This window comes from Chelonoidis abingdonii, chromosome 2 (assembly GCF_003597395.2).
Source record: "Chelonoidis abingdonii isolate Lonesome George chromosome 2, CheloAbing_2.0, whole genome shotgun sequence".
Classification (NCBI taxonomy): domain Eukaryota; kingdom Metazoa; phylum Chordata; order Testudines; family Testudinidae; genus Chelonoidis; species Chelonoidis abingdonii.
Window position 1 is genome coordinate 9,713,592 of NC_133770.1, and position 14,979 is coordinate 9,728,570.

General features: G+C 45.0%; 1 protein-coding gene across 1 annotated transcript in view; it reads left to right on the forward strand.

The window, feature by feature from the left end:
• The window catches only part of LOC142046182 (obscurin-like), a 36,912-nt gene extending 25,261 nt beyond the window's left edge, over positions 1-11,651 (forward strand). Inside the window, exons 19-24 of the mRNA XM_075061933.1 lie at positions 1,453-1,570; positions 2,879-3,118; positions 4,154-4,377; positions 5,304-5,379; positions 7,855-8,004; positions 8,154-11,651. Of these exons, the coding sequence (XP_074918034.1) occupies positions 1,453-1,570; positions 2,879-3,118; positions 4,154-4,377; positions 5,304-5,379; positions 7,855-8,004; positions 8,154-8,331 (986 nt within the window). The 3' untranslated portion in view covers positions 8,332-11,651. The remainder of the gene's footprint in view (positions 1-1,452; positions 1,571-2,878; positions 3,119-4,153; positions 4,378-5,303; positions 5,380-7,854; positions 8,005-8,153) is intronic.
• Positions 11,652-14,979: the final 3,328 nt, after the last annotated feature.

Below are 14,979 nucleotides of genomic sequence, written 5' to 3' on the forward strand. Positions count from 1 at the left end.
TAAAGAAATCCATTAAATGACAAGGACTCTGCCAGCAGCTGAAAGCGTTCCTTTGAGAACTGAGATAATGGCCTATCTAGGATATCATTTCTCTTTCCACCAATTGAAAGGATTCCACTACACAAAAGAAATAGCCCTGCCCACCTCAATGTAATTTGTCAACGTAACTTACCAATCTTCACCCTGTGTGCTTGCCTTAGGCCAGGGAATCTCAACCATTTTCATACTGTGATCTCACAATCTCTCCTGAGCCACGCTCCGCATTTCTTTATGCCAATACACACAGTGCTTCCAAGGAGGTGCCATAATGGTTCATACGATGCTTCCTATTCCAGAGGAATATTCAGGAAGAACCAACTGCAAGTGAGTTAAGAAAATCTGCTTCAGCTGATGAAATGAAACATGGAGCAGAAGCAGGTTACCAGTCCCCAGCCAACGTCTTGCCATTTCATTGAGGGCTGTGACCAGGTGGCAGGTTGAGAACCAATGGCTAGGCTAATATGGACTAATTGCTCACCATTTGCAGTGAGACAGAGCAACAAGTTCTTCTATTAAATCCACTGGTCCTCTAACCTGACTGTCTATGTAATAGGCTAGACCAGAGGAAACTCTTAATGGGACATGTCTACACTGGGGCTGGAGGTGGAATTTCCAGCTCAGGTAGACGTACTCATGCTAGCTCTGACTGAGCTACCACACTGAACATAGAAGTGTAGCTGCTGGAGCTTGAGCGGCACGATGAGCTAGTTGCCCTGAGTGCAGTCCTGTCAGAGACCTAGGTACATACTTAGGGTGGCTTGTGCCGTGGCAGCTACAATGCTGATTTGGCTTGTTCAGAGCTAATCTGTGAATGTCCATCCGAGCTGGACATTATACCTCTTGCTCCAGTGTCAGTAGCCCTGTGTTCAATCCTGAAGGTGTTTCTTTGCACCAGAACAGGGGTTCTCAAACTTCATTGCGCCGCGATCCCCTTCTGACTATAAAATTTACTACACGGCCCAAGGAGTGGGGACCGAAGCCTGAGCCCGCCCCAGCCCCACTGATCCAGGCAGTGGGGTAGGGGACAAAACTGAAGCCCAAGAGCTTCAGCCCCAGGCAGGGGGCCTGTAACCTCTGTCCCAACAAGCAGGGCTGAAACCCTCAGGCTTCAGCCTAGGGTGGTGGGGCTCAGGCTTCAGTTTCAGCCCTGGGCCCCAGCAAGTCCAAGCCAGCCCTGGCGACCCCATTAAAATGGGGTCCCGACCCACAGTTTGAGAACTGCTGCACTAGAACGTGATTTGTTTCCTCTAGTGTGAGACATTTAACAAATGTGCTTGCTGGAGTCTGAAATACGGTAGCTGCCTGTCTTCCTCCCTATTGACAAGAAGATACCCAGGGATGACAAAGCAAGGATTTGAACTGAACCCAGTTGTTGTTTTCCTCTTCTGCGTGCATGTCTCTCTTTCCTTCTAGCATTTCAATCTGCAAAGAAGACGTTCCCAGCTGCTACAGAGGGTGAGAGTGAAAGAATGGCACTAGCAGAGCCTTTTCCAACCCAGCATACCTACGCCTTCCAAACAGAGATCAAAAGGTATAAAGGCCAGAAACCCTCAGTTACACACTCAAATGTTCAGGAGAAAATGCTGCATGCGGCTTCAGTTTGGACTCTGAAACTCGGAAATGTCACCTTTATAAACCTACCGGCCACCCAACTGTTATCTGCCCATTTACCACTTTGTTTTAATGAAAACATCTCCAGTAGCTCAGAACTAAGCATTGCTTGGCTGCCCTCCTCTTGTCTGACTTGATATTGCCAACATTAAATGAATCCTGAGCCAGACCCTGCTCAAATGTGTAGATCACTCACTAACTCCATGCACGTACTCACCAACCAGAGCAGAGCCCACGCTTTCCAGGTAGATAAAGCTTCCCGTTGAGCACTTGGGGTTCATAGCACTTCAAATCCAATATCTGGACATCAATCCATAGGTCCCCAGAATTTCATTGTCCTTATTGTACCCCACACTGTGGCAGAGGAGAGGGGCTTTCCAAAAGGTGGGAGGGTGAAGAAGATGGGTCCAGTCAGGGTTCACTCCAGGCAAGAGTCCCCATCATCTTGTAGAGGCTGCCCCCAACACTAGGCCATCCCCAAGGAATTTCACATCTGGGAATTAGTCAGTGTCCTAAAAGGTAAAAGACACTGAATCCAAATTTGGGGTCTAAACACTGGATTCTTGCTAAGAAGCCCAATCACATACAGCCCAGCTGTACTCTGGGCTGGTAAAGGATTCTTTCTTAGGCTCCCTTTACGCTTGTGAGTTCGGGGGTGAGTCCCAGTTCACTGAGACGTATGCGTGCTAGCTGTCATCGAGCTCGCATGCTAGAATAGTAGTGTAGCTGGGGTAGCATGGACAGCCATGAGTGGCAGCCTGGGCCAGCCACGCTGAGTACGTACCCAGGGAGTTCAGGCAGGTTTATACTCGCAGAGCTAGCCCATGCTGACTCCGCTTGTGCTACTCTGGCGACACTACTATTTTTAGCATGCTAGCTCGATGAGAGATAGCGTGAGTGCATCTCCATGAGCTGGGACTCACACCCTCAGCTCCAGGTGTAAACACACCCATTATTGCACCTGTGCATTGCGGGTATTATTCAGAGGCATTAGAGGTCAGGCATTTGCTACTGCCATTAAAAGTAGCCATACGCTTTCACTTTAAGGAGGTGCAGATTTACGATCTCTCCTACCAGCCCAGCATGATCATGGTTTTCATCACAGAGTCTGGATGCAAAATAAGCAGTAGGATGCTGTTGATCCTAAGGTAGGGCAGAACCTGGCTCAGGCTACCATGTTCCAAGAGCAGGAAAAGTTTAACTTGCCCTTGTACTTTCGTTGCTCTAGGGGACGTTTCAGCATCGTCAGACAGTGCAGGGAAAAATTAAGCGGAAAGGCGCAGGCTGCCAAAATTATCCCCTACCGGCAAGAAGACAAGCAGGCTGTGCTCCAGGAATATCAAATCCTGAGGAAGCTTCATCACACAAATATCGTTCAGCTGCAAGGAGCCTACGTGAGCCCACGGCACCTAGTGCTGATCCTGGAATTGTGCGTAGGGCCAGAGCTACTCCACTGTTTGGCTGAAAGGTGCGCACCCCACTGTACTTGCTTGGTTTCAGGCTGCTTTAGCTAGGGAGGCATCTGTACTGTGGATTTTTGCCCACCTCTTCATTGTGGAGCAACTTTTTCCACCCATGTTTTCCCCCAGTCTTATCTCTTACTATACTTGTGATATATCTCCTGTACTCCCCTGAGAGTAGTTTGGATCTTTGGCTTCCGTGAATCAGCCACAAATCAGTATCTGTGAAGCACCACAGTCTCTTCCCCTCCGCCACCAGAGAGGAGGGCATCATTTATTTTAATGCATCTGTTTGCTGCCTTGATTCCCAGAGTCTCTTGTTAAATCCCTGCTCTCGAGTGGCCATAAAGAAGCTGCTCATTCTGGCCGAGCGTAAATCCTACCTTTATGATGTAAATGTACAATAGATGGCATGGGGATTGTGTGTGGTTCAGGCAGCCTTTCCACCTATTCCCATTTCTCCTTCAGCCTCTGCCTGATGGCTGAAAACTGATCAGATGACATGTTATGAGCCCCTAATCTAAGCACAGGAGCTGCATTCTGATCCCACTCTGCCACTGACTCCCTCTGTAGTCCAGTCACTTAATTTCTCAGCCTCAGGTTTCCATCACAGGCACAACAATATTTACTACCTACCCCCAGTGGAGCTTCGTGAGGATTAATGGATAATATTTGTGAAGTATCAGAGGGGTAGCCGTGTTAGTCTGGATCTGTAAAAGCAGCAAAGAATCCTGTGGCACCTTATAGACTAACAGACATTTTGGAGCATGAGCTTTCGTGGATGAATACTCACTTTGTCCGATGAAGTGCGTATTCACCCACGAAAGCTCATGCTCCAAAACATCTGTTAGTCTATAAGGTGCCACAAGACTCTTTGCCAATATTTGTGAAGTATCTGAAGCTGATGAAAAGTGCTGAGTATTGTTGTTCCTGATCATGTTAGGACTTAATGGGAATTTTCCTATTGACTTCAGTGGAAGCAGGACTAGGCCATTAAAATACACCGGAAGGAAAATTATGATGTTTACTGTTTCCTTTACCAGGACATCCTATTCAGAGGTGGAGGTCAGAGACTATCTATGGCAGATCCTCAGTGCAGTTGAGTTCCTCCACGCACACCACATCCTGCACTTGGATCTGAGGTCTGAAAACATGATCGTTACTGAACCCAACCTGCTTAAACTCCTGGACTTTGGGAATGCACAGTTCTACACGCCAGACAGAGTCATTACCATGGAGAGGTGCATTGACTACGTAGAAACCATGGGTGAGTACGGTGTCAGTGCTACGTCAGCATGGCCTCGGGCCCCTGCTAGATGGAAGGTCAGACTGGGACAATGGTGGGAACGACACTTTACAGATGTGTTTGTAGAGGCTCGCATTCATTGCCTGGCAGATGCTCCCGTTGGTTGCCAGCTAACAGGAAATTGGGTTCGGCCTGCATTCTCTTAAATTATTCTCACTTGTGCTATAATGGAGGTTTATAGAACTGGATGTTTTTGCAGTGTCCAGAATTCACCCTGAATTTCCTGGTCTGAATAATGTTGGAGTTCAGAAGGTTTTGAGCCTGCCTGTGTGCTAGCCCTGGCCTGCGTTTGGCCAGTGCAGTGAGTAGAACTGAATGGGAAAAGCAGCCTTCCCAGCTTGCTTGATCCGTTGAATTCAGTGAAATGAATTGGTAACTCATAAATCTCACGTTGGTTTATTTAAAATGTGAGACAACCCTTGTGAAGCACAATGAGCATGGAGGGGGCAGAGCTAGTGAGTGCACAGTGTATATGCCACATACAGTGAGCACAGGCCTTTCTGATTTACACCAATATCACTATGAACTTTAATGGGGTTACTTCTGATTTACACCCAGCATAAGTGCGAGGAGAGTCATGCCCATAAAATGCATGCAGTGCAGTGACTGCATGGGCAAAAGCAACGAAGACAGCACTAGATTTGCAATATATACCTAGTAAACATAACGCTTTTTAGAGATACGTTCATAAGTCTCCATTTGTTTGGCTTCTTAAATGACTCAGGATGTTCAAGGGGTGTCATGCATCAACCTGTCCTCTGTAACAGTCCTCCTCTTCCTCATCACTTGGGAGCATAGCAAAGATTAAAACTAGCACCCAGCTTTTCTGCTGGAATAAAGGTTCCATCTTGTAAGGAAACTCCACTCACGCCACTGTGCCTTTGCAGCTCCAGAACTGCTGTCAGAGCAAGGAGCCCTCCCGCAGACTGACATCTGGGCTGTCGGCATCACCGCTTTCATCATGTAAGTTGTTCCCTTGCAGAGAACTAGAAATAATAGTGAATAGTCACATTGATGACACAATTGGCATCACAGAAATGTGTTGGGATCATTCACATGAATGGAATATCGGTATAGAAGGGTACAGCTTGTTCAGGAAGGACGGGCAGGGAAAAAGGGAGGAGGAGTTGCCTTGTATATCAAAGATGTGTATATTTGCACTGAGGTTGCTATAGAAGAGGGAGGCAAACCTGTTGAAAGTCTCTGGATAAGGGTAAAAGGGGTAAAAACCAAGGGTGATATCATGGTAGGTGTCTACTGTAGACCAGCTAACCAAGGAAGAAGAGGTGGATGAGGCTTTTTTGAACAGCTAACAAAATCATCCAAAATGCAGGACTCGGTGGTGATGGGGGACTTCAACTACTCAGACATCTGTTGGGAAAATAACACAGATTATCCAACAAGTTCTTGGAATGCATTAGAGACAACTGTTTATTTCACAAGGTGAAGAAAACTACTAGGACAGAGGCTGTTCTGGATTTGATTCTGACAAACAGGGAGGAACTGGTTGAGAATTGGAAATTGGAAGGCAGCTTGGGTGAAAGTGATTGTGAAACGATAGAACTCATGATTCTAGGGAATGGTAGGAAGGAAAACAGCAGACTAAAGATATTGTATTTCAAAAAGGTAAACTTTAGCAAACTCAGAGAATTGATAGTTAAGATCCTGTGGGAAGCAAATATAAGGGAAAAGAGTTCAGGAGAATTGGCAGTTTTTTAAAGAGACATTATTAAGGGCACAAGAGCGAATTACCCCAATGTGTAGGAGAGATAGGAAGTATGGTAAGATTATGGTAAGATACCACAGTGGCTTAACCAGGAGATCTTGGAAGTTTTTTAAAAACAAGTTGGACAAACATCTGTCAGGGGTGGTCTAGGTTTTCTTGGCTCTGCCTCAGTGCAGAGGGCTGGACTTGATGACTTCTCAAGGTCCTGTCCAGCCCTACATTTCTATGATTCTACGTCTTAGCAGGAATGTTGTAAGCGCGACGTGAGAAGTAATTCTGCTTTACTCAGCACTGATAAGGCCTCAACTGGAGTATTGTGTCCAGGTCTGGGCACCACCCTTCAGGAAGGATGTGGACAAATTGGAGAAAGTCCAGAGGAGAGCAACAAAAATGGTGACTGGTCCAGAAAAGATTGAAAAAAAATGTGTTTGTTTAGTCTGGAGAAGAGAAAACTAAGGGGGGACATGATAACTGTCTTCAAGTATGTAAAAAGACACAATGCTCTAAAAAGAAGAGTGATAAATTATTCTCCTTAACCACAGAGGCTGGAACAAGAAGTCATGGGTTAAATTGCTGCAAGGGAGATTTAGGTTGGACATTAGGAAAAACTTGCTAACTGTAAGGGTGGTTAAGCACTGGAACAAATTGCCTAGGAACATTGTGGAATTTCCATTATTGGAAGTTTTTAAGAACAGGTTAGACAAACACCTGTCAGGGATGGTCTAGATAATACTTGGTCATACCTCAGTTCAGGTGCTATATTAGATGACCTATGGAGGTCCATTCCAGTCCTGCATTTATACGACAGTGGATTGCATCAGTGGAAGGCAGCTTTAAATCCGCTAGGGTTTCAGAGGCGATTCACTAGCAGAGATGCACTAAGGGTCTACTGCATCAGCTCAGAATAGCCAGAGCATTCCAGCCACATCCCTCCTCCCTGGCACACCTCCAGAACTGAGGGTTGTGAAACAGAGTGGTTTAAAGCTGTCTGTGCTGGCTTTGCACTGTCTGAGGTGAAAGGGGTACTCCCCGATGGGCCGATGGGCTGCCTTTATAGGCCCTTTGCACAGTAGGATTGGAGTCAAGGGGACACGCTGCAACACAGAATCAACCCACGCCCACTTTTTATATATGGCTCAGCTCTCCAGTAAATCTCAACCAGCTCAAGCACATTAAAACTACACTAAGGGCAGGTCTACACTATCCACCAGATCGGTGGGTAACGACCCATCTATCAGGGGTCGATTTATCACCTCTAGACTAGACATGATAAATTGATCCCCGAGTGCTCTCCCGTTGACTCCTGTACTCCAGCGCCGTAAGAGGCACAAGCAGAGTCGACAGGGGAGCGGCAGCAGTCGACCCAGTGCCGTGAAGACGCCATGGTGTAATTCAACCTAAATACGTCGACTTCAGCTACGCTAGTCTCGTAGTGAAGTTGCATATCTTAGGTCGATCCCTCCCCAGTGTAGACCAGAGCTAAGTAAAAAGGCAAACAAAGCGTTCTAACTAAACTCTTCCTCAAATAAATCATCTCTTCTTCTATTTCCTCTTCCCATACAATGCTTCTCAGCACAGGTGTGGTCTGCTTCCTCGCGCTAGCACAGCACTTCCCAGGAGTGCTCAGAAAGGAACTGGGAACAGAAAATTGCATTTACAAAGAAGCCTTTCCCCTCACGTGTCGATTTATCCTCCTTTTAATTTTGTGTTAGGCTGAGTGCCGACTACCCCCTCAGTTCTGAGGTGGCCTGTGACTTTCCGAGAATCGCCAAGAAAGGGAAGGTGAAACTTGCCAGATGCTACGCGGGTCTGTCTGGGAGGGCCGTGGCATTTCTTCAGAGCACACTGAGCACAAATCCCTGGTAAGAGGTTTGCTTTGCAGCATGTAAACTATTCAGGGCCCAGTTCCTGCTCTCTTCTCTCTCGCTAGCTAGCTACCTACCTTCCTCTCACTGCACGTCTCCATCTGATCCAGAGTCTTGTTGATGCTCTAGCTCTCTTCCTATCGTAGGGGGAGGCCATCGGTATTGGAATGCCTTCAGTTTCCGTGGCTCCAGGAGACAGGTTTGGATGACAGACAGCAAGTGTTGGTCACTTTCTCCACCACCAAGCTGAGGAGTTTCCTAGCAGAACGGGAGAAGAAAAGGAGCCTGCTATGTTCAAAGTATGGGCTGATGGTTGCACAGTGAAATAGATGAGAACACAGTGAAGAATAGATTCCCCCATTCCACCCTGCATGCCCCGACAAATGTTTGCACTGGGAGGTTGTTACCTAAGTGTCGTTTCTGGTTACAGACCTGCTGCAGTAAACCAGTGATCCTGACGCGTTAGAGGGAGATTTGGGTGAGCAGGTGCCATTAGACATGAGTGAATGGGAATTGGATTGCTAGGTGGCATTGAAAATCCTTCCCTTAGAGTTCCAAGACAGCTCATAATACCGCTCAGTGACCTCCCTACAAGCTCCAGCAGCAGCACAGAGATACCAGACCCCCAGCCACTTCATGAGCCTTTCAGACGTTACTCCCTGCAATAACAGCAGCCTCAGCTTCTCATCCCCGGTGCTCACATGATACACAGGTCTTCCAGCCTGTCTCTCAAAACCATATGGACCCAGTAAAAGATTTCCCTTGGAATATAGCACTGAGCTGGGGCTGGGGCATAGGAGGCTGTTGAATGATAGTGCCCCAGGATGGAATCAGAGTATATACATCTTCACTGTTAAAAAAAGATCCATTGTGTGACTATCAGATGAAATGTAGTGTGTGTGTGTGTGTATCTTCTAGGCAGAGTTGTAGGTAACTGGAGCTATAAATAACACTTGTCCAATAGGGCATCTGATGTGTCTGTCCCATAGTAGCTGGGGCTAGAGTTGACCGACACAATCAGCATGCACCAGTGACTGGACCCAGTGTGTAACGTACCATGGCCGTGTTCACCTACGGCCACCACAGTCATACGTGGGGACCGAACCCAAGACAAAACGCAGGCCTCTGCCACTCACACTGAAAGAGAAATCTTCCCTCTGGAAGTAGCAGGCTGCTAAGCCAGCCACTAGAGGGAGGCACAATCACACTCAGTACAGGAGCGTTATATGCACAGTCTGCACATTACTGCAGACGAGACTATAACGGGGACGCTCATGGTGCATAGACAGTAACTGTCCCAGGTAAGCAGGCCAGAAGGAGCCATGCTACGTATGTGTCCAATGGAAGTCAGTCTTGCATATACCTTGTACGACAGGAGATACAAGAACAGCCATTTGTGGCCATCTTCCTGCTCATGCAAGAGAAAAGGCACTGATAGAGTCTTGCGTTTTCAGTGGAAGACCAATTAGCCCTTCGTGTGATACTCCTATGGATGGCCCAGATCGTGCCGTCCCAGACACAAGCCAGTTTTTCTGCTGTGCACTAAGAGTGTGGCAGAATGTGTAGCATGTATCACTGAGGAGTCTACACGTGCCCCTGTGCATTGTGATACATGCAGCATTGACTAAAATCCTCAAAGGATTGATACTTACCATGGTGATAGCAAAGTATCAAAGTCTCCAGTCTTTATGGTCAGAGGGCAAATATATCAGACACCTTGTAACTTAAAGCAACCTTAACTTGCTCTATCTGAATCTGCAGTCTTAAAATGTAAAACACGCTGTTAGGAATTATATGCTGATTTTGCAGTACGCGGCCTTGATATATTGATATGGACTTCTGTAGGGTAGGTGGCCCCTGCGGGGAGAGATTCGGCAGTTAGGATTTTAGAGTGAGGCATTCTCTCACAGGAAGGACTCAAATGAGCACGCTCCAAAAGAAAACTTTTGTCCACACCTGGGAGAGACTGTTCTGAAGCTGCAAAGGGCCATACTTTGGTCCTTGAGTGAGTGATTCATTGCAGTGAACTCACTGCTCTGCCTGGCTTGCTGTCGAAAGTGACCTGTGCATGCTACCTTTGTTGGCAGCACTGTTCTGTGTCTGTGGGTACAGAGGAAATGCCCACTCATTGGGTGACTTTCGCAGGAACAACTCTGCTCCTGGACAGACACCAGTTCCACAGATGCTCGGGGGAGATGTAATAAACCCAGGAATCTGCAGTGATGACATTACGGTAATTTTTCCTTAATGCATACCATAGCCTTTTTAATGAGCCACACGCAACACACGCCTTTTCACTGAAGCAATCAAAGTAGCACAATGTTTTCTATTATGATTCTTTTACACAGCAAAGATCACTTATGCTAGACAGTTTGTTAGCAGTGCTTGCCTGCTGCTGGCTATTCCAGGTATGTCCGGGTGTAATGCACCTGCCATGCCACTGAATGTACAAGACACATCCAGGCAGAATGTGCCTGTTATGCTGTGGAGAATTCTGGGAATATCTAGAGGAGCACAGCTGCTGAATGTGCTTGGTATATCTAGGTAGAACACACCTGCTGAGCTGCCTAATGTGCTAGATGTAGCTAGGTAGAACACAACTGCTGTGCTTCTGAATGTATCAGATGTGTCTAGTTAAAATGTGCCTGTTATGCTGCTGAATGTGCTGGGTGTCTCTAGGTAGACCACACCTATTATGCTGCTGAATGTATTGAGTATATCTAGGTGGAACACCCTTCCATGCTGATGAATGTTCTAGGTGTATTAGGTGGAACACCCCCGTGCTGCTGAATGTTCTAGGTGCATCTAAGTGGAACACACCACTGTACTGCTGAGTCCATGCCAACTCTTCCATTATGAAAGATGTTAATAGAAAATCATCAGCTCAGCAGGTGCACTGTAATTAACCCCTACTTTAACTTAGACTCCTGTAGTTACTAGCTCTACAGCAGTCAAAGGCACATGAAGCAACAAAGACCTTGACCTCGTTAAGCACAGAATTTGTCTAAAGGCGTTCTGCCACTTGGGCGCCTGTGCTGTTGAATTTTAGATATTTTGATATATTGGGGAGATTTGGGAACAGAGTTACTGGAAAATGTATTTCAGTTTGATTTCTAAATAGAGGCCGCAACATCCTGGAGCTTAGTGTCTTCCATTGTGTCTAAAAACGGTTGTGGTTTATTTTCATTTACATTTGATGGACTTAGCATTGTATTTCTTTTTTGAATATAAACTCTGCATTTATGTGAAATGACTCGTGTATCTATTGGTTCTGGTGTGGTCAGTTTATTGCACTAAATACCATTGTGTGACTTTCATTACAAATGATGTTTTGCTCATAGTTCTGTATCCAGAGGCATTAATGGAGATGGGAGAGGAAATCAGTTCCTAATGTGCTACCGTTTCATAAGATTGTGAAAGAGTGATAGAGGTGACAGCCTTTCCAGTCATGTTTAATGCACGTTGGTAAGATCCTAAAATGCATAGCACTAAGGTTCCTTATGATGCCAGTACAGCAAGAAGCACAGGAAATGTGACTGAAACTAGAGGTCATTTAATTAGGCTGGGGAGAGCAGACACAGATTCAACAGACTATGAAGTTTTGAATTTCAAAGTTACATTGTCGCCATAGTCAAGTGTAGGAGAGAGTGTTTAGGTCTTAGGGCCCAATTCTGAGCTGAGTTCCATTGACACTAGAGGAGTTACTTTGGATTGATACTGGTGTTATTTAGATCAGAATCTGGCCCACAGGTTTTCAGGATGCTGTCTTCCCTCCAACTTAATATCACAGCAATCAGATGTGCTTTAGATTGGCACAGTCTAGTGCTTTGGTTTGATTTTTAAGGTGGAGAGGGGTCAATTTGTGAAGAGAAAACCCATTTAAGAGTTTGATTTTTAATGTGAGTTAACAAATATCAAGACCTGGGCTCATATCCCCTTTCTCATGCAATTCAAATTAACTGAGTTTGCTTCTCTAATTTGCATGCGTTTTGAACATGTCAGAAGTCTTTTGTGCACTCGATACTGTTTTGTTAAATAAACTATTTTGACAAAGAAGTTAGACCATATGTTTTGCAGTTATTCTTTTCCTATAATTATAGTACTGTATCTTCCAGGTGTCTCAATCAGACTCAGATCCCTTGTGTTCTAGGCACAGCACAAACACATCCTAGCTGGATGCATCCTTAGTTCTTTCCTTGGGATGATTCCTGCCTCCAGATCATTTTGGTTGTGCCTCTTCATATTCTTTCTATTGGATCAATATCATTCAGGTACCGCGGTGCCCAAGATTGAATGCAGCATATTAGTCTCTCCATTGCCAGAGAGAGAAGTACTACCAAGTCCCCATTATGTGATGCAGTTGCCTTTGGACTCCAGCCCTAGACCCCATTGTTTTGTCTCATTTTTAAGTCACAGCATTTTCTTGAAATAAGGACTCATGCTCCTTCCTGGCTCCTTTTCCTCAGCCTGCAGTGAAGCCATAGACCTGAGGACAGTCTAGTGGCTAAAACTACATATGCTGGGAAACAATCCCCCAGTGGTAGGGAGGTGGGATGGATGACATGATCTTCATATCCCTGAGTCCATAACCAAGTGTGTCACAACAGCCTCCTCACCAAAATGAGTAGTGGCTTTGCTAATGAGCAATCTGAAATGTATTTGTGCTACCCACCAAACCTGTAGCTCGGCCTGGATGTTACTGAGGGCAAGAGCTGTCTTCTTGACCCTCTCATATTAGATATAACAGAATACCACATAACTTGTTTGCCAGAAGCTGGGAATGAGTGACAGGGGATGGATCACTTGATGATGACCTGTTCTGTTCATTCCCTCTGGGGCACCTGGCCTGGGCCACTGTCGGAAGACAGGATACTGGGCTAGATGGACCTTTGGTCTGACCAGTGTGGCCGTTCTTATGTTCTTATGGAAGTGGCTGATTGTGAGATTAGACCCTCTGAAAATTATAACTATAAAGGAATTCTAATTACAACACTAGAGGGTATTTGGAAAGAAGTTTTATGACTATTCTAGACACTCAAAGCTCTAGGTTAAATCAACCAAATGGATCAAATAATGAGAGAGGCAATTTACACTAGCTCAGAAGGAAATATTTACATACAGGAAAATATGGGGGGAAAAATCATGATTCAAACCTCACTGGTCCACCTACAAAACTGAACTACAAATTGTTGCATGATTAGACGCTCGCAACTCAATCCTCAATCGCTTCTCCAGTGTTGCCACGGAGCTCCCTTTAGTCCAGCAACCACACTTCATGCACGTTTGATACACTGGCCTGCAATATGGGAATAAGTCCCCTGCTTAGTGCTACCCTGGATCTGTGTTACCAGGGTCTCTACTCCTCTTTGCCAAGATTCTTCCATACGCAACTCCTCCTTTCCTCCTTTCACCTGGAAGTTCAGCTCACCTGAGCCTGCTTGGTCATGGATTCTCAGTTTTGTTAGCAGAGAGTTTGCCTCCTGGACACTGCCCTCTCACGGATGCAATCCCATTACACCCTTGTGACAATACCAGCAATTTCTTTCACGAAAAAGCAACATTAGGAGAGGATTTTATGCCCTTTCAGCTGCACATCATGGGACACCCTTCACCCCACAAATGGAGAAACCCACTCATGAACCCAATCAAAATTCTTGTCTGCTGCTGATGTGAAATTCCTGGTGGAGACTGAAGGGGATGACAGGTTTGGCATGTCTGTGAAGATCCAGCTGATTTCTCTCGGCCTCTATCATAGCAGCTTTCACTCCTCAAGCCTTATTTAAATCTACGTACTGTAGCCTTATTTAGGGTGTACTGATAATATCAATTTGGATAATACGGGAATTTAATTTATTAATTTAATTTTTATTTATGTATTTAATAATAATAAATTATTAATATTAATTAGTATGGGTTTTAGGCTCGCCAGTCTGTTTGATCAGAAGTTAAAAGTTCTTGTCCCAAATCAAGCTCCACAGAATTTATAAAGGGACCCTTGGGGGTATGATGGGAAGCTCACACTGAAACAGATATAGTTGTAAAGACTTTTTATTAAAATCAATCATAGTAAGTAAATGGTAAAATACCCAGAGTTACAAAGTTACAATTGCATTACTGCTATTCAAAAGATGCATATGATAATACAGTATCATATGCAACAAAGCTTTGGTTAATATACTCACATTCTTCCTTGATAACCTGGTAGTAAGAGACACAGGAACAGCTTTGCAGTTCAGGTTTCACAGTTCTCGAGTGAGAGATGCAGTGCTTAGAAGAAACTAATTCCACGAGCTATTAAAGCAAACTTAGGGTTTACTTGACTAATTTAAACTTAAAATCAAAACCAAATAAATTAAGAGTAAAACTTAGGGAAACCAAGCCTAGCCTAGTTCCCTTGAAACTTAAAGTTTAAGAAGACCAAGTCCAGCCTACTGATAGTAGTAGCCATCGTAGATAGATAGAATAGAGTGGAGGAAGTAAGTGAGAATAGAGTAAAGTGAGAATGGAGATGGAGTACTCTATCGAGGTGGGTCACCTCTTTATAGGGCAAGTGCCGGAAATCCTTCCTTTTATGCCCAAATTTCATTCCTCACCCACAGAAATGTTAGGGTACACTTACCCCATAGGCTAACATATATGTGCATATTGATGACAGGTATGTACACACATCACTCTTTTGTGGTGGATTTGTTAAGTCTGTGGGTATAACATTGAAAACTCCTCTATGCCATTCTCCATTGTCTATTGGTCTACATAAAAGGTCATGGACATAGGCATAGATACTCATCTATTTAGGTAACAAGATATAGGTCAACTTTGCTTTCTGAGTAAAAGGTCTTAATATAAGTCTACTAACTTTGCCTTAGCTTAACATATAGGATATGGCCTGTCGGTCTCTTGCATTACAACCAAACTTACTTTAATATAAATCTATAAACCTATTACAATCAACCCAAATACTTAAAGTATAAG